A 25962-nucleotide genomic window follows, 5' to 3' on the forward strand; every position below is an offset into this window, starting at 1 on the left:
AAAAAAAGAGTAAATTTTATTACATAGAGTTTAAATTTATACAACACTTAAATGCAAAACCCCCACTTTCCCTGCCCCTCCAGGGGAACCAGCGTAATCTGAAGTCACTGCAGATGGAATTTTTAATCATTAACCATTACAACTATCGCTTGAACAGATTACACAAAGTACATGCTACAACTTTTATTAAGGAATACCCAAATATAGAGATTTACTTCCAATCAGATTTGCTAGCTACCCCTTTCTTCCACGTCACTTGCGCAGGCTTTGAGGATATAGTATTTTTGCACTTTTCTAAGCACCGAATACACTTGGTTAATTAGACACAGCAAATGGCAAATTCATTCACAGTCACACAGATGCAGTAAGAGATATCCACGCCATTTGCTCCTCTGTAATCCCAGGGAGTTAGTGATTTAAGTGACATCATTCAGTGGCTCAGGTCAGACTATTCTCCAACCTCAGGAAGTACATTGAAATCATTAACAAGTGGTGCTAGATCTGAGAATTCCTAGGCTAAAAAGGCGAGTCCTTAACACCGGCTGGCGTCCGTTGCACCCTGCAGCCTTTCCTCTCTCTGTCTGGGATCTTGGGCTGGCTCCACCATCCAGGTTTGCTAAATGCAAGCGAATATTTTGCTTGATGGTTTTAGAACAGTTCGCTCCTGAGCACTGGAAACATTTGTTTTCCCTGTGGCCTTTCTGGTACAAGAGAACAGGTAACGCTCGCTTCCACCCGGACAGTTACGACATCCTGTTACAACTGCAAAAAACCCTACAGACACATGTAACTTACAGCCTCATTTCAGTTCTTAAAGGCTCCACATTTACTGGCTTTAGCAATGAACTCCTTTAGCAGGGGACCATCCATTTGCCAAAATGCTGTAGTTTGTGTCACTTCCGTCAAATGATTGACACAAAACTTAAAGCAGAATTCCTCTAAGTCCTAAACAGAAGGGGGGAAAAAAAAAAGGGAAAAAAAATCTTATTATCTTTGCTTCCATCACAGAAAATTACACTCAGGCACAAATGCCTGTATATGTTTTATTTTTTGCAGAGTTAGACAAACACATTAACCCTGTGGCTCTTGATGTTTTTCCCCACGCAGTCACTATGTAAATGCAGCAGGAAAATTGTAATTCTACCCATATAACATGGTTACAGGGGGAAAAGTAACTACACTTTGGATCTTGCTATGTAGCTGCGGTCACAAGAATCAGCTATTCTGAGCAATATTTATTTTAAATATATATTCCCCACTTGAAGAGTTCAGTCTGCATTCACTGACAGCTGTTAAAACCCAATATAAACAGGAGATCTTGGGGTAATGATATATAACTAAGGCTGGATTAAGAAAATTCAGCTCTTTTGTTCCATAACATAAACCCAAATCTACAGGTAAGGTTGCTCGACTTTGTGCTTAGTTAAGGGCTTAACTCCAGCCTTGCAGTTGCATGTCACCAGGCTCAAATATTAATATTCTGAATATTAATACTGATACTAAACTCAAATACTGACTGGGTAATGTCAAAGCACAGTTTAGGCAGAAGGCCCTTCTGTGCGTCAGAAACAGACTCGTGTTAAAGTATTTGACAGATGTCCCACAAATGATTTAAAAGAAGTCCTGTGGCACAATACAGCAGAGCAATTCTTGCAGAAAGTGGGCTCTGGATATTTGAGTCTACTTGGAAGTGCCTTCCACTTAAGGATTAGAAAAGCCTCACAGACAACCATCATAGCACCCACATGATGTCAGAGAGAAAGGATGTCTAAAAAAAAAAAAAACAAAACAAGAGACTGTTGTCAATACAAGGTTGACCACAAAACGCTTCCCACTCAGATTGTTTCCAGCTCCTCTTCTGAGGTGGAAATCTGCTCTTTGTGGTGCAGATCTAAGCTGCTGTAAGGAGGATGCAGCAGCCCTTACGAAACAGCAACTCCCCACCCTGTTCTGATTTCTTTATCACATTACAAATTTGTAGAACTAGTACTTTGCAGGTGAGAACACACCCTTCCTTAGCTGCTCAGCAGACTGGGGGCTGCAGGAAGGCATAACAAATTTACAGAGCTCTTTAAGCCACATGAGGTATGAAAGGCTAATTAATATTCATGTTTTCACTTAAGGTCAATACTGAATGCTAGAGCAACTGTGTGCCAGTGAGAGTTCTTGACACAACAATAAGATAAAAATATATCCTGGCCTAAAACCAGGCATTCTGAAGCTGCAGATCTTGACTTGTGTGGCATCTGTGCAACAAAAAAAGACAAGCTTATTAGAACTGAACACTGAGGGTTTTCTTTTTTTTTTTAAATAACAGAATGAACTAGCATTTGAAACAAAATTACATCATACACATTACAATATTTTGCACTGCTTTATTAAAAAAATTCATACTCCAAGTCAATGCAACAGAAGCATACAACAAACAAATACTGTGGTATTGGTAAGTAACTTTCTAAAATTTAAAAGTTCTGTATAAAAAGAAGGCTGAATGTCATTCACAGATCGATGCACTCCCAGCAAACTGTAGTGGATATAGACTTAAGAGAATAAAGGCACAAGGTGCATCCAATGGTTATTTTAAAAGCTACAGTAAGAAACCAGACCTGACCTAATCCTAGCCACTTCAGTTCAATCACCAAAAGACAGACAGTGCAGGAGAGCTTCAAGTCATGGAGGTATGCTAAATTAGTGAAGCAGCTGCTTTTAACTGTTGTCTTCCAGACACAGTCCCTTGAACGACCTACCTCACCCAAGCAATTTCACGCCCCCACCTAGCATTACTGCACATAAAAATCACTTTTTACCAAAACCTGACCCCTCAGTGTCACCCATTTGCTCCTTAGTGTAGCGCTTAAGCCTCAGGTTCTAACTTTATTTAGGTAGCGCGGTACAGCCAAGGCACAGTAACTGCACTTCTACCCTTTACAAGCAGAATCAGAAACGTACTGAGGACCCATCCTGCAAAAGAATCTTTTAAGGCTAAAATGTGGAAATCTTTCTATTTTCCATGAGCTCCCACCAAAGAAATAGTTATTCACATAACTATTATAGTTATTCATAGCCACAATTCAGACACTAAAACAGCCCTTTGAGTAAGGTGTATCAAACAAGCAACACACGCCAAGACTCTGAAATAAGTTAGGGCGTTTGCATGCCAATTGCTGGATATCAGGTACAAGAAAAAGCAATGGGTTGATTTACTGAGTACCAAAACTGCTTTATAAGCATAAGTAGCAAGTTAAAAACTACCCAATCACAAAGTTGCAAACATGATACACAGATACTACGTGGAATGCTAAAAGCTGAAGCAAGCCCATGGATACTTCCTGATTAGTTCATGAAGCAGCATGTTAATGACCTAATAGCAAAGTCAGACACTACGCAGTAGGGAAGGTTCACTAGCCTTCCCTCCATGCCATTTCTCTGCCCATAAAGCAGTTCTTATCCTGCCATTTCATTAGCATCCTGTGAAGACTGAAAGTGTATTTGACTGTAGCTAAACAAAAAAAAAGGCCAACAAAAAACCACCCTGCCAACCAAAAAACAACCCCCAACACACTCAGTCCCCAAACCTACCACCATATGACGTCATGCACACCACACAACCTTACAAATAACTAAAGGCTTACAAGGCTGCTTTTCGTAAGGTTATGGTTTTTCTTTGTATTTAAAGCCTTCCCTTGTTTCAGAGTTAGTGCTTTCATCCTCAGAAATTTTTTGTTACAGTTTCTTTTCCCCCCACAGAAATAGTAATCCTTGAAGCTTGGCACAGCATCATAACCTTTTGCCATGAAATTAGGCAATGCAAACATTTACAGATACTGAGTCTCAGCCTGGGACTTCAGTTGTCTTTAGGTATCTCTGGACCAGTTCACCTTCCCAGTACTGGATTGGGGAGGGGGGGGGGGGGCGAAATACATCTCTGATGGCAAACACCGTTTTTATAATTCTAACATTCCCAAATTCTGAAAACGGCAAATAGGGATAGTGAGAGAGTTTATATGAAAATATAACTCGCTGCTTTTCTCCATAGTTTAAGTCAGAAAGCTGCCACCTATTTAAGAGACTGAAGTTTAGAAGTTTACCTCTGCATCATATCTGACAGCAGCAGAGAGCAATGAAAATGCATTTTCCACAGTAATTCCTCTCTTGATAATGTGCTGACACAGTTTTTTCAGTCTATTTTCACAGTACGAAGTAGCCAAATCCAAAAGCCCTGCAATTAAAATGCCACCACATTAGTCACTTGTAAAAATCTTTGCCCCTGGAGCATAAACTGTTGTTGAAAGAGCGCAGATTGCACCCGTATTCTGCATGCAACGTTCTACATGTCTGTAACATGCATTTTGCAAGTAGGTCACTATTCAGAAAAATGTATTTTACCATTAGACAGGAAGAAAGGCCTCTTATTCCCTCATGCCGCAATCCTGTTAATCTCTGTAAATATGCAAGCTGTTCCACTGATTTGCATATCTAAGGGCTTGCGAGAGTGGGGCTGTCACAAAACAGGCACCACAGCACGAGCAAAAAGCTCCCATTATGAAAATCTGTGCTTGAATTACAGCTTGCTCTTTGCTCCGCTGCCCAAGTTTGCCCTATTAGATCTGAGATTCTTTCATATTATCCTAAATAATTGACTCAATTTAGTAAAATATGCAAGTATTTTACCCCAAATATTTTCTCTCCCAACCTTGAAAAAACTACTTATATAGTGTATTTCTAAATAAGCACCACTTTTGCTCTAGTAAGTTTGCTGCAACAGTGTTTTAAAGAATCACCAGTAAAATGCATTATAGGCTAGACTAGAAGCCTGCGTTAATACATTGTTGTGCATCCCCTGTCTCAGCTTTTCTGGATGCTGCTTTCTAGCATAATGGGACCATAAGCAATACCTATTGCATCTTCAGGCGGAAGGTCAACACTGTCTGTATACAAGTACTCAAGAAAGGCACGATACACAGGATAAGAAAACTGGTCTATTTCTATCACTTCCTTCATATCCTCATTCCAGTATGACTGGAACATGGTTCTGAAGTGTTCACACCTAAGAAACAAAGACATCATCTCGAACACTATTATACGTACACATGAACGTTACGTTACAGTCCCCCTGATACACGTACTTGGGGCAATATTCACGAACATTTTACCATACCCCATTACAGCCAGCAGTCCACATTTTGATTCCTAATACTGTGGGCACTGTCATACTTGTACATCAAGATAAAACTCTTATTTGATCTATGCTGCAGAAAAATCTGTGTATTCATTGCAACCAGACCAACTTGTCAGAATTTATTATCTTGGGAACAACAAAAAAGCTTAGTGAAAATTTAGTATGGACCGTTTTAGGACAGAGTTAAACATGGACTACTTTAAGACAGAGTTTTGATTCAACTCCTTTTACAATCACTTCATTTGACGTGATTATGGATACATAAATGCTATATATTATGGGTTTAGGGGTCCCTCCCTGCCCCTTATTTCCGCTCACCCCCCACCCCCTTAGATGCGATACTAAGAGGTTATTCTGTATAAACAAGAGCCATGAAACATAACCACTACCTGATTTTCAGAACAGCTTTGTGGACGTGGATGTACTTTCCATCCACACGGAACTTCAGGTCTGAGGTTTCTGGGCTGTCAAACTCTTTCTTCAGAGACTCTGCTACTGTTAAAAAGTCTTCATGCTCTACAGAAACAGTTTTAAAACCAACGTTAAGCATCTTAAATGGAAAACACACATCACTAAAGCTAGCAGCTCAACTAAGATCATGTCAAGGAAAACAGCTCAGTATCAGGGCTCCATTGGTTTAAGCAGTGAATTGGGAAGAATGAATTAATCCAATACCGCTTCCTGTTGGCAAGGCCTGTTCCACAACAGCTACAGGCAGTGGTGGTCAGCAGTTTCCCATTCCAGCTCACTGCCCAGAGGTAGCACAGCACCAAGGAAAGTACCTGGAGAACTTCCTTTGTCATTCTCCACCTGGGCATCATCCATGAAATTGCCAGCCTCCTGGCAGCTCAGTCCCAGTGCTGGGTGAGCTCTGTCAACTAGTCTCTGCGGCTAACCTGCAAAGTGCTGGTAATGGGGATCTACAGCATCACCTGCAACTCGCTTGAGACACAGTGTACATACTTCAGCCACACTGACAGGATGTGATCTGAGCCTAAATAATAAGAACCATGTCACCTGTTGACCACTTTTCTGCACTGGCAGATTGGTTACAGCCTGCAGGTTGTCTCCTGTTAAGGCCTTTGCCAGGGCTCACTAACGTGAGCTATCACTGACACTATTACACTCAGTTTGTTAGTCTGTATTGACAACACAAAATCCAACAGCAGTGCTGCTGAAGAAGAGGGACTGTACCAAGAACACAGAATCTACTACCAAGGACACAGGACTTCAGCAATGTTGGAAGTGGATTAAAGCTGAGATACCACAGCTCTTTGACAGCTCTTTACATTAAGGCCTATGGCACTGGGCACACAGAGGTGCCATTCTGTGTCTCTAGAAATCATAAAAGTGTTGCAGAACGAGTTGGCTAAGGCTTGTGGTATAGCAAGAACTCTGAAGTTTTAGAAAACCTAATTTAACCCACTATTTAACGCTTGTTGATGCATCTTCAACGTGTGTTTCAAAACACATGGCTTCTAAGAAGCAAGGCATGGAAAAGAAAAATAAGCGGATTTCCACTACAACGGGATGTGGCCTGCCTCCTGTGTCCCACAGGTCTGTGTATTGTTCATCCATATACAACCCACAAATCACTCTTCACCATTAGGGACAGCTAAATTAGTTGGTATTTAAAAAGAAATAGTGCTATAACAAACTGCTCTAACAGACAAGTTGTGTTTGTGCTACAAAAGGCCATACGCTGCTCCAATTTACATGGATCACCCGCAGAAGCTGTATCTCATCAGAGCTAGATAAACCGTGCTCCAATCCCCCTCCATTGGCTCATGTGTTTTTTTTCTAGGTCATCAGCTTAGCTTAGCTATGCAGTAGATCTAATTTCACTCCAAATACCTTAAGTTCATTCCTCAAAAAAGGCTGCAGATTTGCACTTCACCACAGCCAATCCTGAGTGACTGATTCTTTTTTTTGGCAGAGCCATCATAACTGGAAGTAGAAAGAGAGCCTTTATGCAGACTTAGCTCTCACTAAGAAAAAAAACAAAAAACAAAAAGATTTTTTTCTAGCCTATATGAATCAAAAAGGTGGGTAAGGAAAAAATACATACGGAAAGTGGAGATTAAAAATGTTCCCAGAATTAATGCTTTTAATACTCAGTAAGTAGGATTATCAGAATAAAAGGGGAAGAACCCCTGAAGGCTAAGAGGAATTAAAATGCAGGTACAAAAGTCAAATACCTTGTTATACTCAGTCTGGGAATACATCATAAGAATCAAGAACTTGAAGGGTACAGAAACCGTGGAGATGTCATTCAAACAGCCTTTGGTATTAGCAAAAGGCAACAGACCTGGACAACCATCAGACCTCTACAGAGGGCAAGACTAACACATAACGCGGAGGATTACAGAATGGAGAAAGTGAAAAGTGGGATAAAAGACGACTTGAATTTACCCAGAAGCAGATCACTCCAAGCTAATCTTCTCTCTCTTTAGTAAAACTATTTGATTTTCTTTTATAGACAAGATGTTATTATCAGGACCTCTATAAATGCAGTAACATGCTAAATGAGAAGTTAAGCTGGAGAAGATGAGTTAGGACAAGCCACATGCAAAGATAAAGTATGAGTCTGGAGAAAGGTTACTTAGGATGAAATCCCTCCATAAAACCAATTTTGTACCAGGACTAACAAAATTAGGGTCTGTTGTCAATATTAAAAACAGATTAGATCTCCTAAATGATCTTGAGAACTGAAGTGGCAGATCTAAGATGAAAACATCTTCATGTTCAAAACATGAAAACTCCTCCATGTTTTCAAGGAAGCGCAAGCTAAGTGCAAGCTAAGCACTTTATAGCGTTTTTGGGGCAAAATAAGAATTAGCAGCATGTGAATCAAAGATAATCAAGAAGAAAAGCTTGGGCTTATTTCTTGGTCACAGAGACTGCATCCCAAAGTGTAATCCAAGGCAGTAGAAGAGGAGGGTTCCAACATAGCAAACGATTATATTAGGGTCTTGTTATACAGGGTCTATTATTTATTTACAGGTCTGCCTGTTTTGGGGGAAAGCCAAACTAAATGGAGTTCAGAGAAATCACCTGACAAAATGAAAACTTGTAATTCTGTTATGAAACATAGGAGAGAGATTCGCTCCTTTATATTCATATTGGAAGGATAAATACTAAAAGGGAAAGCTAGAGACAAAACAATTCAATGTTGTTAGATACCAAAGTAACAAGCATCAGGAGCAGTCTTCCCAGTAGGAATAGTTTTATGAGAAAAAGTTATGTTTAATGATCCAGGAGTCCTTCCCAGCCCTGAGCTGGAGCTCAAACATACAAATGTAGGAAATACACTGCAATGGTAAAACAGGGCTCTCTCCAGATATGTACTGGCAACAAACCGTCTTGTTAACCCCATTCCGGACCCTTAGCTGCTGAAGTAGACTGTTTTCTTCAGAAGAAAAAAAAACCTAGCTAGAAGAGCTAGCTTTCATCACCAGTTCTCCTTAAAGCAGGAATCATCCTCCATGGAAGTGGTATCTTACACTAATCACCACAGAGACGATAGCACTGGCTGCCACATTGGAGCTTGCTCTCACCTACTGACAGAAGACGCCACATAACAGCAGGGGTAGCAAAGCAAGCAAACACATCGTCAGTGCAGGCAAAGTGAGTGAGGTGGGGAAGGATCACTGACTGCCCACGGCATTGGCCCCACATGTACACCTGGCCGCTCTGGGTCTTGGCAGCAGACGTGTGAGCAGAGTGGCAGGCTGCAATCTCCACAACCCTGGAAACAGAAGAAAACTTGTAAGATACTTACAGGTATGGAATCAAGGGACTTCGCAAATGCATCACCAAAATAACAGCCAACCAAACTACGCGTCTACACTCCTGAACTTCCTTCTTTGCCCTGCATGAGTATGATACTGTTTGAATAGATCACTATTTAAAAACTGCAATGACATTTTCAGATTGCTTGTAGGTTTTACTGTAATCACATATTGCTTTAATTATGTCATTCTCATAGGCCGACATTCCTCCTTATCTTCTGTAACCATGGGAAAGGTATGAAGCAAACCAAAGTTTTAGTTTTCCCCTTTAAAACCAAGGCACATCAGACACTTATTCTCATGAAGAAATGCTTATGGAGCTTATGAAACTTCCACTTAGGAAACAGGCAGGGAAGTTATAGTGCTGAGATTTTTGCAGAGCATTCTTCAGAACTTCTTTCAATTAGATGCTGTAAAAATTCTCTCATTTTGAGATTTAGATGCTATGTATTTTTCAAGAAGTCCTTTATTAGGAAACCCTTCTACCCTGCCTTTAATCTGTTTCTTGTACATAGGCAGAGATCTGACATACTGCCTGTATCTCTGACTTCTTATTTTGCTGTTAGTTTCCTTTCCTCAACACTGAGATTCAGCATGAAACACGGACAGTGCTTCATTTGAGCAGAGGTGAATACACACATTCAACTCCACATTCTTGAAGAGGTATGGTTGTTTTATAAATAAATTCTACATAGTATTTTCACCCACCTCGCATACTTCCTTAAAATATCAGAGCTGCTGATGCACACTTATCTATTCTGTTCTCCCTATCTTGCTGTCTGAAACATTACAAAAACTGAGAAGAATCACCCTTCCATTAAAAGGACCACAAGGGATGTTTCCACTGTCTGTTCACACGATATGCAAAAAACCAGAGGAAGTCCCAGCGTTAGTTCAAAGCAAAAGCTATGCTTTCCTGTTTTTTCTCCATGCTAAAAAGGCATCAGAGAATTTCATGCTTTTGTGCCAGAAACAGATCAGCTCGGACAAATAAAGGTGTTTCCAAGCAGTCTAAGAATATACCTATCAAAATGTTTATTCCTTTACAGAACAATCCCCATGAACAGTTAGCTTTTTAGGCAAAAAGCTTTTTTAGCACAAAGCCCACGTTTTAAATGCAAAAGTTATTTCAAGATAAAACACTGAAAGAATCTACAATCACTTTCAGTATAGGTATCTATAATTTCTGGCAGATAAAAGACTGACTGGGTTGTATTATGCCATTACCAACTTATGAACCTCTACTCAACACTGAGATCTTTCAGCACCTCCGCATGAGACATCATAAAGTAGTTATTTTAGGGACAATTTATTGTCCACCACACCTACCACCTAAACGACCTCCTTCCCCAAACTTCCCTTCCTTAGCAGAACAGATTCTTATTTTTAGAGTAACTAAAGAAGCATAGTAGAACATGTATTATAGCACATATATAGTACATATACAGTATACTTACAGTATACATACAGAACATGTTAAGCATACACCTAACATCAAAATTCATGAAGCTGACCTTCATAACTGTTCCTCCAAGCTAATGCAAAATAAAGTCTAAAAGTTCCTTACAAGCTGTATGTGCAATATTCTTCAAGACAGTATCAAGTGCCACCTTCTGAAGAACCATCACCAGCATTACATGTAAGTGACAGAAGAGTTATATAAATGAAAGGACCAGGAAAAGCAGCATTAATACGCTTCATGGGAAATGACAGCTCATCCATTTATAGCGCTGTTTCCAAGGGAGCCAAGACAAGTAAGTTCAAGTGACTTATCTCTCCCTTAGATTCAAGCAGTTCTGTATTTTCTCCTTCCTTTATTCATTGAACAAATGCCAGTTTTATTATAATCCCATGCTTGAGTTCACATACAATTCTATATGCAACAGTTGTTCTTAGTTCACTCAAGAAATAAATCACTAAGAAAACAAAGTCAATCTACTTGCAAGCATACATATTTCTCTTCCAGTGCTTTTTTAAAGAAAATTTAATTTTGCTTTGCTAGTGTTAGTTCCTTCACAGACAAGCCAGCCCCACCTCAGTGGTTTCTATTGTGATGGTTCTTTTCTTCTTTCCCCCCACCTATTTTTTTAACCTCTTAAATAATCTCAGTACTATGCAGCTTTTAATTTAATGGTAGTGTGAAAAACAGGAAAGAATTGGAATGACTTCCCAGAAAGGCAGTTCAGAAATGGAGGAGAAAAAGTAAACACAAGTGTTTCCTAGTTAAGAGATTACAAGTTAAGATATTTATGGGTTAAGGGATTTATGGACTAAGAGGTTTCCAAACTGAGGTAGGTTAATCTATAGGTATTCACATGGGTCCAGAGAAGGGGACTGAGGTCCAAGTTTCTGGGTGAACAGCAGAAGAGCAATCCCAAATATGAGGATGACAAGGGTGCTGAAAGAGGGTATACAGGATTTAGGGTTATTCTTTTGTGAGTCTAGGAAGCTAAGAAACTACAAACAACTGACTAGTACCAGTGATAAAAGTAGCATTATCTGCCCTTAGCTCTAGCAACCTTGCAAATCAAGTTCTGTTTTCATGGTTGGCTATTGTCAGCCTCTCAGATAATTTTTGTTTGTTTGTTTTGAGGTTTTTCTTTTTGTTTGTTTGGGTTTTTTTTGTTTTGTTGTTGTTGGTTTTTTCCCCCCTCACATATCACTTCTTACAAAGGTGGGGCTTCCTTCACCCCTCCTTTATTTTTTTTAATGTGGGCCTCAATACAGCTTAAAAGCTTGACTTATTGATTTCATAGCTCCATATTTTTACTCAAAGAAACCTTATTTAGAATAGCCTAACACTTAGTCATTCATTATCTTCCAGATTCAGGTAAATACAAACCATGTTTACTTTCAATAATCATTACAGATAACAAAAAAGCACTCAGTCTATAGTAAACAGTAAGTTACATCCTTTGCTATGCTTTTAACATTAACGATTGAAAAACAATCCATCAAGCCCTAATCATGCATGCTTCCAGTGCTAGAGACTGTATAACACACGCTCAGACTTATCAATCCAGAAACAGCTTCAGCAAAATTACCTTTCTTTTTCCATCATGATCTGCACCGGGCTTAGCTGGTTACTTTTATTGCCAGTTCCCAGCTGCCCATAAGTGTTAGCTCCCCAGGCATAGAGCAAACCCTCATCTGTTAGTGCTAGTGTGTGCGCATAGCCACAGGCAATCTGTAAGTAAATGTATAAGCATTACTACTAAACAAAACAGAGATGAGAAACAAAATTATCACACACATTACCTTAGTCTAGCTGATGTTAAGTACCTCAGTCATTCTTCATTTAGCACTACAATGTGTTATTTCTCGGTACTCAAAGCTAACACAAAACATAATAACTCTAAGTACTGGAAAAGTCCCAACTTCATTAATTTAGTGTTCATTGGTTACTCCTAAATAATTTACTGCACTCTTGCAAAGTCTCCCTAGCCTTTACTCGCTTTCAGTTGCAGACTCTTCACATGAAGAACAGTGAACTTCATCATGACGTCTTGCAACTCTGAAATACTTTGAGAATTCAAATTTTGAATACTGTACAAACTAAGAGAGCTGCAGTTCAATAGCCAACAACCGTTCAACACAAGTTATCACATGAAACTCCACAGAACCTTACTAAAAACCTAGGTAATCCCAATTTTCAGTTTCATTCTTCAGCCAGGGAAAAAGAAACCCCAAAACAACCACCAAACCCACACCCATGAATCTTATTTTCCCTCTCCCCTCGCTTCTGAAGGGCTAATTAAGATATTAATGTGGAATTTAACTTGAACACCTTGGTTTTCTTGTTCCCTTTCATTTCTTGTCTTTGCCTAGCTCATTTCATTCATTTGGCTTTGTAACAAAGATGCGCTTTGTATCCATAGCATAATTTACTTATAGGTACACTAGCCAACTTTAAATCATTCCAAACATTTATAAAAGCAAGTGTTTTACAACTTACTTGCATTTTTTATAAACCTAATATAATTTATAGGAGCTAAAAGACAAAAAAAACAAAACAGTATTTGAACTGTGGAATCTAGAAGCAGGTGTAAGATTCCAAAAATTCAGTTTTAGCAGATGCTAGCACATTAACGCATTTTCATTTCCATGTTAGACATACCTGGAGTATACACACTCCATGTAACGCTGCCACTCTGCATGGCGTTAGTTGATTGCCGTTGTTTCCAAGACCTAGCTGACCATTGCCATTGTAACCCCAGCCATAAACCTGATTGCAAAAGGAAAACAAAATTAAGCTGCTCCTCAAAGTATAGAACATTTAAGACTTGGGGTCAAGCACAAGTCAAATAAGTACATCTTCTTAAAAAACTGTACACTGTTTCAAGGGCAATATAGAGAAGGCTGAAAGATATTAAATATACTGCAATGACTGACTGTACTCAACTTTTCAATCCTGCGTTTACCTTTTAAAGAAGCTTTCTGAAACGTATTTGCCTTTGAAGTACTAAGAATTTTGCAATAAACTTACAATGCACCAAAATCCCTCCTTCAGCGTAACATATCTTACCTGGGTGAGACCTGGATAGCTGGCATTAAATAATCCACAGCAACTGTTGGGTCTTCCAGGAAAGAAAAGTGGCTAGGTGACAGAGTAATACTAACTTATTACACACAGTAGTGTAACATTCTAGTCCCTCCCTTCTCCCTATTACCTTTATTTTTAAGAAAACAATAAGTTAGTTATTCTGATCAGCCGATTAGCCATTGGATTAGTTTAAACTGAAGTCCCCAGTTTAACTCTCATTTTTCCTTTAGTTTTGTTACGGTGGACATATCAAGACAAAAGTGTATATATACAATGAAAGCTCATCTCAACCTCAGGGACTTCTACTGTCCCTCCAGTCATGAGGAAATACTATGCTCCGAGTTTTGTGAAATGTAGTATAATTGAGGTTACAGTTCATACCTAGAAGCAAGACAACACCATAAACTTATGTGAAACAGACAGTTGCACAATACTAGGGTGATGTTCAAAAGCTTGGTTTGGTTTTGTTGCTAGCAATTAAGCAATGTGTTTAAAAACCAGGATCAGTCAGTATACTCTTGCAGAAAGATTAACTATTTAATTGTGCACACACACACAAAAAATCTAATTAAGACATAGGTTAAACAATCTGTTGAAATAAGGAAGACATGCTCAATACAACTGTGCAAGCTCTTACAGTTGCTGACTCAGAAATAATTATGTTTTTGCCATAAGAAGGAACATTTAATGTAAAGAAAGGATCTCCAGTTAATTGCAGAGTTTTCCTTAAATTGGTCTCACAGAAGATATCAATATAACTCCATATAACTCTACCAACATAACTTGAGCACTCCACATCAGCATTTCTCCATGTTCAGACATTAACCTTGTAAGTTTGGGTAACAGAAAGAGAATGTGAGAATGAGAATGTGAGAATGCAGCAATGCTTACCTCACCATTGTTTACTACAGCCATGGAGGAGGTCTGACCACAAGCAATGCCAACTACCATTTTACCCTGTAAACAGTTTGAAACTCTGCGAGGAGTTGGCTGGTTTGCTGTAGATCCAGAGCCAACTTGGCCACAGTTATTATAGCCCCAAGCGTACAGCTGTCCACAAAAACAAACAAACAAAAAACTGCAGTTTAAACCTTAATGATAATAATAAATTATCTTACTGTAGTCAGCATCAGATGGGGTAAACTATCCTATTTAACAAGCTAAAGTGCTTAAAATTAAGTTTCAACAGCTGAGAATTATAAACAGCAATAGGATTAATCTAGCAAATATGAACATAGCACTTTTTTCAGCTTCTTGCTACAGAACCGGAGCATCTGACTACAAGAGGAAACAAAAAGGAACATATTTCCATATTAAAGATAAGTTAGACTATAAGACAAAGAACATAGTGAGTGGACTGTCTTTATACTTCCATGACGTTGGAAAAAGGAATGCAAGCCAGGATACTTGTTTCCCAGACAAGCTGAACTCCCCAGTCTACAGCTATTTAGTTTTCTTCACAGAACTCTAAACCAGGTTATTGCTGGACACTCTTCATACATCTTTTATATCCTTCCAGAGCTGTGAAAGGAGATGGTTTTGTCAACCCATGTTTGACAATAGGAACACTCTGTTACACAATGGCATCAACAAAAAAGCACCATCTCTGGTAGTTCAAAGTTTGCCCATGGCAAACTAATAATAACAACATCATTGGTTCTTTTCATCTGAAAATCCAGAAGACAGGGAAGTAGTTTGCTGTTAAAAAAATATATTTACAGCTTTGTATGTTCTGTTCCTTCAATTTTTATTACATGCATACGCACCAATACTTGGCATAAAACCATTTCTGATATTTCATCCTCTGGTGCTTCACACAGTTAAAAAGTTTGTCCTCTTGGAAATACCCAGCCACAGACATGCTAGTCAGTAAAACCACACTAACAAAGATACCCTAAAGTGAAGTCTGCACATCCTTTGGTGCCAGAAGCCGCCTGTTTACTGCGGCATCAAACCAAATGTCAGTCATTAGAAACAAACACCTCCTCCACCACCAAAAAAGACCCCAAAAAACCAAAACACACCAACCAAAAACACTGCCAAAGACAAGAACAAAAAAACTCCTACCAACACAACCCAGTCACCATGTCTAATATGAACAAACGAAAGCATTAGTCCTTTGCTTTTTTTTTAACTTGTATTTGCTGTATCTTTGTTTCCTACTGAATATTTAAGATACTCTATAAATATCTTAATTCTAATAACATGGGAAAAAATTAAGGCAGAGAATCTCAGAAGGTAAATCAAAATGTCAGAGCTAATCTGTTTCCTTTCTCAGAGAAGCATGAAAGCCTGCAGTCCTTGAAGTCTATCATTAACATACTTTGGTTTTTTTTTTAAAAATTGCATGGCGTTAAAATTGCACTGAACCAACTGAACAAATCAATTATGCCAAGTATTTCCATGGATACTTCCAACTTCAATGCCTCTCTGTGCTGGTTTTGGCTGGGATAGAGTTAATTTTCTTTGTAGTAGGCTAGTATGGGGCTGTGTTTTGGATTTGTGCTGAAAACAGTGTTGATAACACAGGGACATTTTCATTACTGCTGAGCAGGGCTTACACAGAGTTGAGGCCTTTTCTGCTTCTCACCCCACCACACCAGCGAGTGGGCTGGGGGTGCACAAGAAGCTAGGAGGGGACACAGCTGGGACAGCTGATCCCAACTGACCAAAGGGATATTCCACATCATATGACATCATGCTCAGCATATAAAGCTGGCAGAGGAAGAAGGAAGGGGGGTACGTTCAGAGCAATGACCTTTGTCTTCCAAAGTAACCATTACACACGATGGAGCCCTGCTTTCCTGGAGATGGCTGAACACCTGCCTGCCAACGGGAAGGAGTGAATGAATTCCTTGTTTTGCTTTGCTTGTGCACAGCTTTTGCTTTACCTATTAAACTGTCTTTATCTCCACCCACAAATTTTCCCACTCTTATCTGGGGAAAGGGTAGAGTTAAACCACAAAATTCAGATATATCAAGTCACAAGAGTTTTTGCAGCCAAATCAAACTCTACTTAACACATTTTGCTTCTTTCAGTGTAATCAATTCTGGTACTGATAAAACCTTAGAGCACAAACAGACTAAGCTACTGCAAGGTACACTAGGGATGGATTTCTAGTACATTAACTAGCAACAATGGCGAGCAAGCTGCAAATATCAGCCCCATGGTAAATACAAAGAAACTTCCCTGCTTCCATTGAGATTTCAAGTATGTTATGTTTATTACAAGAGACAGCATGGTCATTACAGGCAGCTACCACACAGCAGCTGGCACTACTGGTTTAACTAATACATGAACATCCTCACCTTCCCACAGGCAAACCAAATTTTATAGATTAACCAAGTCAAACATGACAGCATGAAGATCTTTCCTAAGTGTGGGCTCTCCTTTCAGACACAACACAGATCACTTCAGCCAATGTCTCTCTCCTACCCTCAAAATACTGACTTGCTACTTTATATTACTGTTGCACTATGATTCCATACTGAATCATAACACAGACATACTCAGATTACCTGAATCAAAGTAACTGCAGTTTCCATTTTCATTATTAGGAAGGTTTTAAAATTAGTACTCTTCTTTTGTTAAAGCAGAGCTGAAATCAGTCTCTCCTCCGCGCAGTAACGCTCAACTCACATCAGATACGCATGCATACTAGCCAAATCTGACTAAGTGGAAACTAATTGTACATGTTTCCCATGACACATAGCCTTAAGCTATGTCAACAAATAGCATAAAGGAGACTTGGATAGAAACCAAGTGCTCTTGCATTAGCTACACACAGGTATTAAAAGGTGTGCAGAACAACATTCTTTCACAGTACCAGCGAGGAAATCATGAAGACTACAAGCAACAGACTAAAGGCTAACCAGTGAATACAAACAACTCAATATACCCCTTAAATAACAGAATTGCAAGCAAATAACAATGTCACATTTTGCACTTTACAAACCACGCTTTCGCCTGTAAGTAGCACACCTTTCTGGTCTCATTCCTGTGAGACATACAACAAATGAAAGACAGAAGTTTACCAGCCTTTTATTTCCTTGGTTTTGCGGTTAGGTTGGGGTTTATTTGTTGTGGTTTGCAGGTAGGGTTTTGTTATTTGTTTTTTTTTGTTTTGGTTTTCTTCAGAGCAGACTTGAAAATAAGGACACCCTAGTTTGAGGCAGCAGGAGAAAAAGTTATGTTGTAACTACACTGTAGAGAAGGAAAGAACTTAAGACTGCAAGGTCACCCGCATTATTCACTTCAAGAAGGAGATTAAGAGATTTGAGCAGGTTTCAACTTACATCCCCATCAAACGACAGTGCCATGGAATGATGAGAACCACAAGCTACTTCCACCACTTTCTTTATTAACAGATTTGTGCAAACTTGAACAGGAGTAATGCCCTGATTGGTTGTGCCATTCCCAAGCTGGCTGTAACCATTATGTCCCCAAGCATACACTTCACCATCTGCAAAAATATTTAAGTTTGTGATAAAACACACCAAAAATTCCAAGGAAGTTAAGATAGAATTCTAAGAGATTAGCAAATGCCAACGTGAAAGCGAAAAATAAATAATTAGTGAACCTATTACAAGAATCATCTGTATACAAAAAAAATTATGTACTTTGTATACAACTATTTTATATACATATATCATAGTGTAACCTCTAGATTTATTGTGGAAATACATGAAAGGGCACAGGTAGACTGAGTATGTCATAAATGATAGAGTAAAACTCTACAGCTGCAACATAGTGGAAACGTAATGGAAACTTTACCTATTACAGAATACATTTAGTTCCACTTAAGACCGATGAGAATCCCTTAGTATACATTAACCAATTAACAAGTTAATACGATTACACCTTAATCCATTCTTATTAAATGCAAGTGGAACTTAAAATCTGTAACTTGTGTTTCCATACTAAATGTTAATTTTCTACCTTCAGTGCAAAGTACAACATGGGGTCCGCTTCCATAACTGAGACTGGAAATCTTCTTTCCACATAAGGCTTCTAATTTCTTTGGTACTATTGTGCTCTGATTATCTCCTGTTCCCAAACAATTACTGCAATTCAGTCCAAAAACAAATACCTGAAAAACAGAGGAATATTAATTTCAAGTGATTCATACTCAGGTATACACCGATGTGACAATAAAGCCAGGACAGAGTTTTGCCATGGACTCTTGAGAGGCAGAGACTTCTTTTATGGAAGTTTAACAAGCTCAAGAGTCAGCACAGGGACACTTTGGAATTTAACTGATGAACCTCAATTCTTCAGATCTGTGCAGGCCTGGAAACTAGGCTTCTCATCTGCAGGAATTGCACTATAGAAAGTATTAACTGTGAAAGTGGAAGACACCATCATCTTTGAAAGGCAGTTTGTAGAGCAGCCACAGCTGTACTGTGAGCAGCTCATCCTACAGGTAGCTTTGATAGGACTTAGGGAAAGAAAAAAAAGAAATCCTACTCTACCCACTCCTACAAGAAACCCTCCCATTAATACATCCCAGAACATCTGGCTTGTTTTTTTTTCAGCAGCACAATGCTAACTCACATTGAGTTTCTGAATCATTGAAATCCACATATAATCTTCTGCTGTATTGCTACTTAGCAAGCCATAACTTCATTTTATCTCTTCATACCTGGAGTGCTTAGTGCTTGCACTTAATTTCAAGCTACCACAACCTATTCTGAACTCTGCCTTCAAAAGTGCATGTAATCCATCCTGGCCCTTGTCATTTTTAAGCTTTCCAAATACTCCACCTATATTACCCCCATAAAAGACCAAAAAAAACAACCCACACAAAACTTACAAGGTACATCCAACACGTTTTGAAATATAAAAATCTCACATGAGGCTTTTGAGAAGCTATTAATTTACAAGTATTCAGTGGACTCTGGAAACAACTAATTGTACCATATATGTTCCACTTTATTACAGCCTTACCTCGTCATTGTGCGTTATGTATATAGCTTCATTGGCTGAGGTACCAAATACACATGCCTTCCGAATAGATGCTATTTCTTGAGGAGATAGTAAGGTAAATATTGGCCACTTGCCTACATCCACCATGATGCTGCTGTGTGTCATGACGTTTCTACAAGTAAGATAACAATGCTGTAATAAAACAAAAAGCTTATTAAAAGTGTATTTTGCACTTTCATCAACAGGCAATAAGACAATTGCCTTTAAATGAGAGAAAAAGCATACATTGTGGCTCTGAAAGTACAACTTTCTATTCTGTATGAAATACGTAATTACATCTCCATGTAATAAGGTGAACAAAACAGCAGGTCACTGGTAGGACACTGGAAGAACAGATCTTTTCTTAACAGCATATTTAAGTAAACTGTATTCAGTACAACTGAACATCTGCTGTTCTATAAGCAGACTTATTGAAAGCTTGTGATCTAGCAAATATCTGCTGGTGGCAGAGTGGATTTCTAAGGGCATTTTCAGAGGTAATTTTAGTTGTAATTCCCATTTATAAAATCTTCACTCATTAAATTTTTTGGTAGTCTTACGACTTATATATGCCATGTAAGCAAGCTGTTGATGTATATGTGAAACCTCCAAATAAAGCTGGGGCTGTTGAGCATATGACCCAAATCTGCCATCTCTTGTGTAATCAAAAGCTGTTATTACGGTCAAAAACTATTTGTGAGAGCACAAAAGCATGAGATAAACTCATGAGTTTGTACAATTAAGCAGTGAAACTTATCAGAGAAAAGCGATTAAGTGAAGTTGTCATAATCTGTTACTTAGAAACAAGCTGGACCACATTCAAAGCTGGACACACGACTGAGTTTAGACATCGCCTGTCAATGGACACAGATGTACACAATCCATCCTTCCACAATGCTCCCTTTTCCCAGTCTCCTCAGGGCAATTGCACCAGCTCAAGAACAAAGCTGACAGTCAACACAAACCTAACAGAGCTTCGCTCCTACACATAAAAATTCTAACACTGCTCATACCCTGAAGGGATTCTGCCACTGACAATCTATGATCCATACTCGGAGGTATCAGCAAGTTTTGTGAAATCCGAAAAGCACTAGGTGGAGAATTCCACAGAATGCTGGTGACATGATACAAATCACAATAAACCATTTAAGGGGAAGAAAAATAAAAAGGCTAAGGAATCATTCAATGGGTAAGAAATGAGACCTCTATCCAGATGCCATCCTCTCATCAACGTTCAATTCTTTCCTTTTCATCTGTTTGCTCCAGTCCTGTCCTATCCCATCCCCCTGTTCTTTGCTTTGCTGCTTTCAAGTCAGGCTGCTTCTTGATGATGCCTGGGTATCATATATGGACATCAGTGAGAACATAAGGAGAGCCTCTTTCATGTGCTTCTGGTGCTTGGTTCTGAAAACTGTGCTGGTAACCAAGACACGGCTTCAGAAAGCTATTCAATATCAGTAGTCAATCCTAAAATACTGGTGGTTCATTGCAGATGTGTTTTGGAAGGAGAGGGTTCATTATTATTGTTTTTTAGGTTTGAGAAACAGTGGGGTCACAGTGGAAGTACATGTACCCAACACAAACAAAACCCAGGCTTATCTCCTTACCAGGTTTCGTAACCTTGCTCTAACAAACCCAGCTCTGCTCTATAGACACCTCTCTCACTAAGAGCCTGAATTCTCTCTAACATTTCACATTTGAAGTAGGTCTTGAAAGCACCTGAAGCCTCCAGATGGCACATTCATAACAGATGTATTTGTAGAACAGCTTCTGAAAGTCTTCCTGATGCCAAGTCCACAGCACATTCTACACAGCTAAACAGATTTGAACGCATTTAAGCAGTCTTAATTGCTAGTCCAGTTACAAACTCAGGCTAGGTAGCTGCTAAGATTTGTTACCTCACTTTGGCAAATCTTTTAATATATGACACTATCAATCAATCAAAAGGAGACAGCAATGGCTTGTTCTTTTGAGCAGACCAAGTGATTGTCCCTTCTGACTATACCTGTTTAATTTGCCTCATATAATATACAATTGGCAAGGCACAAATGTCATAAACTGGACATTAACAAAAATATTGCCTGCACTGAAGTCCTCTTCAACACATTCTGTCAATTTAAGACATGAAGACAAAATGCTGTTTTGTTGGAGAATGTCCTAGTAAATGAACAAGTTTTACAGGATGCTGAGAACCTATTCTACTCCAAAGGTCACCAGTTTAAAATGTGCTACTTCATCCCCCCTTTTCTGATCCTTGCACTAGGTCTTTAATCCACTTGGCTTATTTTCCACTACTGTATGACCCAGTTAACCACTATTCTTTGACAAAACCTTTCCAAATACTTCCAAAACCCATGTGAATTACACCACATTTCCCGTACCTCAAAGCTCAACTGGATATCTCGTCAGACAAACTAATGTCAGTAGATAAAACGCTTTCAAGCACACAAGATTGCCGGATTGAAGACATGAGCAATGAACTCCATCCACAGATGAAGAACCTGACAGTTTTCGGCAGGTGTAACTCTGCTTTTATCTAAAACGATGCCATATATTTCCAATTTCAACTGTTACTACAGTCCTACAAAGTTATTTCAAAGGTCATTAAAAAAACCTTTTAGGGAAGACAAGTCATCTGCCACTAGCAGGTTAGTTTCTTTACTACCTCTCAATCCTAAAGTCTAAGTTTACCTTCAAAAACACCTTAAAATCAAACACAAGCAAACAACAAAAAAAACACCTCTTGCCCTTTATATAATATGTACTGTTTCTCCCCAAACATACCACCTTTCCCCTCCTCTAAAAATATTGTCCTTAGGTACTCCAGCAAATAGCTGCATCTATCATCATTCGGTTGCAACATTTTTACAGTAGCAACAGCAGCTGTTTTTGTCTATGCTTATGTCTAAATGGATGAAATAACATACAAATCAGAAGTTCCAGGGTTTATACACTGACTACTGTTTCTCAGCTTTAACTGTGCACAGAAAGCTGTTTTAACGACTAATTCTCCCACAGAAAATAAATGCCCAACCTAAGCATAAGCACCACCTTTTTCCTCTCTAAAGATGGGATTCCTTAACAACTTAACGACCTTAGCCACTTTCTCAGTTTTCCAATAAAAGTTCTAGTTGCCGGGGGCGGGGGGAAGAAGGTCTACAGCGGGGAAAAAAGTATCTGGGAAGTATACATTTACATATAGTACTGTAAATGGAGATGTCAGTAAAGTAACTCACTGTTATCAAAACAGAAACATACTGCACACTTTCCAAATGGGTGGATGCTCTGCAATATTGCAACTGACTTCTCACACCAATCACACTCAAACTTGCACAACATTTGCCTGAATACGGGGAGGGAAGGCACCTGCAGTTTCATCTGGGCAAATCCTTCCTATGAAAGGCTGATCTAGGAGACTTCAGTCATACCACTGCAAGCAGCTGCACAAAGAAACAGTGTCCTTCACTCACCCTTCCTGTACTGCATCAACAGAAGAGCAAAGTTTATTGTTTACTTCTCCTGATAATCACATAGACGCCTGGCACCTGCTACTATGCAACAACTGCACCTTAATTGAAAGTTTCTAAGTCCAATGTAGTAATATAGTAGCAAATGTACTAGATGGAGTCCAAAATGTTATTTTAATCTGTATGCAAATAGCTGTCTCAATATATTAGTTCTCAAGCTATGGTTTAGATTCTGTATGTAACATGGCAGCAGCAGTTCTAAGGAGTATCTGCCACATATCAACGTCTAGATTTTAAGTTAATTGCAATTAAAAGCCTTATGAGGATAAAAGTTATAAGCTTAAACTTCATTCTCTGGTAGGTAGTTGCTTTCAGAAACGCTGTATATCACTGCTTTTAACTGTCTATTCATTTCTGCTGCAAGATTCAGTGATAAACAGCTATATACCATATAGCATTATTTCTGCTGCAGAAATAACTAACCAGCAGAGGGAGCTTATACCAACAATACCTCTTCTAACTGCCTTGGCGTCTTTGAAGTTATCCAACAATATCAGTATACAAACAGGAACAGAAACAAAGATGATTGTTTGAATTTCAGTGAGGCTAAAAATAGGCAAGAAAGGATGACTTGTAGAGAAGGAAACTGAACTGGCCATGTATCGAGATAAAAAGAAATTGAACTTGGGGCAGTCACTAACGAGGGAAAAAATCTAAATTTGCTCACAAAAAAAAAAGCTACACGTTTTCAGAGAGAAGCCCTTCAAAAATTCTACACTAAACTGCTGTCTATGCATTCAACTTCTCACTAGTTTGCTTTCTAAAGAAACAGCATGCAGGCTGATTCTCAGTGATACATGTAGGTGAACATGAATCCCTGCCTTAAAAAATAATATAGTGTTTACAAAACATGTTGTTAAATGATTTTAGATAAACTTTTACAGAGCTTATAGTTCAGCTAAACAAATCTATACTGGAGAGAACAACAGCCTAACACCACATCCTACTGGGAAAACAGTACCAATTGTCATCATAACAAAAAACTATCGTTAACGCCTCAAAGATTATCCCCTTATTTGTAAAGACTATTTGAACACAATTGCATGTTTGTTTCTTTCACTGTTTCCTCAGGCTCCAGTGGTGCAGTTTATTCTAGCTGGCAGACTTACTCCTGCACAGAAAAACTGCAGGCTCAGGCCTCCATTCTTCCTAATTGTCTACAGGAACTATGAACAGCAGTGAGAACAAAAAAACTGGGATATCTGGCTTTAGAACAACACAAAAATGACTGGCACACTTGAGCCTTTTTTAATTTTAAGTACACCTCAACCAAGAAAGAGTCAAATCCTAGATATAACACTAATCTTCCCCATGTTTTCTCCAGTTTATGTTTTGTTTTTTAATCTCATATTTCAACATTGAGAAAGAACAGGGAAACAACACTTGTTATTGACATTAATCAGATGAGTGAACCAAGTGATTTTATTGCAGCTTTCACCCTACCAAAGATATATTCCATTCCCTGAAATCATGTGCCTTAACTTACTTAGAAATCTTGCCTTGTGTAGGGTCTACGACAAAATCTGTGTGTTCAAACCTCTGCATAATTTATTTTTGAATGTCTTTTATGAGCAATACAGGGAAAGAAAAACCTGCTGATCTAAGAACTGACAACCAGACCTTCTATTTTCTTTGAGTAACCAGCTGAAAGAGATAAAAGCAAGCAAAAAACCCCATGAATATTAATATTATTGCAGTCTTATGTAGACTGTTTTAGCCACAGGAAGAAACCCTTACTAGGATGAGGGTCACCCACTCACCATAACAAAACTGTAATTACAATCACAGTATGCTGCCTCTTTTTTTTTTTTTTAAGCTGAGCCATTACTGCAACTTATCGAAGTCATTCTCTCAGGACAAGACATTTTCTAAAGGAATACCTATATTTCAACCCAACACATACAGAGATAAGCATCCAAAGAAAAACATTCATGTTAAGGCTCTAAAGAATTATTGCTTCTCCCAAACACTGTTTTTCCTAAAAAAATTTCGTGCTCCAAACACAGTTCCATTCACGACGTTTAGCATCTTTTTCTCATAACGCCACCTCTACTTTAAACAATTAAAGTCCATTTTACCTTTTGTTAGTAGACCAATTGCTTTCTGAAAGAGATGTCTTTAGCTGCCTAAATGAGAGCTCTGAAAGTTCCTTGTAAAAAGCAAATATTCCTTTAATAGTTAGCTTAGAAGAAATTTATTAAAAGCTGAAGAAACACTGTTTATATAAAGCCTAGTGAGGGAAAAAAAATAGAGCTGAGTTCTTTTTCAGTAAGCTAGATCTCAGCCTTCAGGAAGCATATAACAAGGGGAAGGATGAACCGAAACACCATGAAATCAGGGGGAAAAGAACAAAAAAAAACTGTAAGAACATACGGTGAGCTACGCCAAGCAGGAAGAGAGACATTCAGAGAGCTCTGCGGGAGAGAAATCCACAGGCGGACCGAGAGAAAGCTTCGCTCAGTCATTCGGATACCGAACCCCCCACACCCGAGCCCTGTTTACGTGCGGAGGAACCTCTCCCGCTCCGGGTGACTGTTACAGACCCTCCCCGGGGTCTCCGCCGTGACCTCCGGCCGGCCGCTCCCGCCCACGCTACACCGCAGCCCTCACACCGCCCGAAGGTAAAGGCGAGAAGAAGGAGCCCCCGCATCCCCCCGCCGGGGGCCGCCCAGCCTGGTCCCGGCGGGCCGCCGACCCGACCCCGGCCGCGCACGCCCCCGCCCCAACGCCTCCTCACCCGGCCACTGCCACATCCCCCGGCGGGCTGGGCGCTCCCGCTGCCTCCGAGGTGCCCCGCCAGCGCCGGGACCGCTGGTCCGCTAGGACCGTTACGGCCGTTGGGCTCCTACCCCTCCACCGCGCGTCAAAGGGGGCCGGCAGGGGTGCGCAGCGCGCGCCGGCACGGCCCACGTGATAGCGGCGGGGGTGGGATGGGCAGAGAAGCGCGTCATGTGACA

The 25962-nt window shown here is 39.5% G+C and overlaps 1 protein-coding gene across 3 annotated transcripts; it reads right to left on the reverse strand.

The window, feature by feature from the left end:
• Positions 1-25962, reverse strand: RCBTB1 (RCC1 and BTB domain containing protein 1). Of its 3 annotated transcripts, none has more exons than XM_064440895.1 (12): positions 25743-25962; positions 19461-19631; positions 18453-18603; positions 17810-17976; positions 14405-14563; positions 13088-13195; positions 12015-12157; positions 8737-8927; positions 5569-5695; positions 4896-5047; positions 4089-4219; positions 1-945 (listed from the first exon to the last, which is right to left on the reverse strand). In XM_064440895.1, exons 2-12 carry the CDS (start codon positions 19602-19604, stop codon positions 805-807), a joined length of 1614 nt encoding a protein of 537 aa, XP_064296965.1. In that variant the 5' UTR covers positions 19605-19631; positions 25743-25962; the 3' UTR covers positions 1-804. The 3 variants fall into 3 exon arrangements, with proteins under 3 accessions (XP_064296965.1, XP_064296964.1, XP_064296966.1); XM_064440894.1 differs by having other exon boundaries at positions 19461-19611; positions 25743-25961; XM_064440896.1 differs by lacking the exons at positions 17810-17976; positions 25743-25962 and having other exon boundaries at positions 19461-19592.

The sequence above is a fragment of the Phalacrocorax carbo genome, chromosome 1 (genome assembly GCF_963921805.1).
Source record: "Phalacrocorax carbo chromosome 1, bPhaCar2.1, whole genome shotgun sequence".
NCBI lineage: Eukaryota > Metazoa > Chordata > Aves > Suliformes > Phalacrocoracidae > Phalacrocorax > Phalacrocorax carbo.

What these genes read in the sequence shown, in the direction of transcription:
- RCBTB1 (XM_064440895.1), bottom strand. Translation starts at nt 19,604, where the DNA reads ATGACACACAGCAGCATCATGGTGGATGTAGGCAAGTGGCCAATATTT. An exon ending in ACATAACGCACAATGACGAG is followed by an intron (nt 18,604 to 19,460) that starts GTAAGGCTGTAA and finishes TCTGTTTTTCAG; the next exon opens with GTATTTGTTTTTGGACTGAA. An exon ending in GTGGCGTCTTCTGTCAGTAG is followed by an intron (nt 5,696 to 8,736) that starts GTGAGAGCAAGC and finishes CTGTTTCTGTAG; the next exon opens with AGCATGAAGACTTTTTAACA.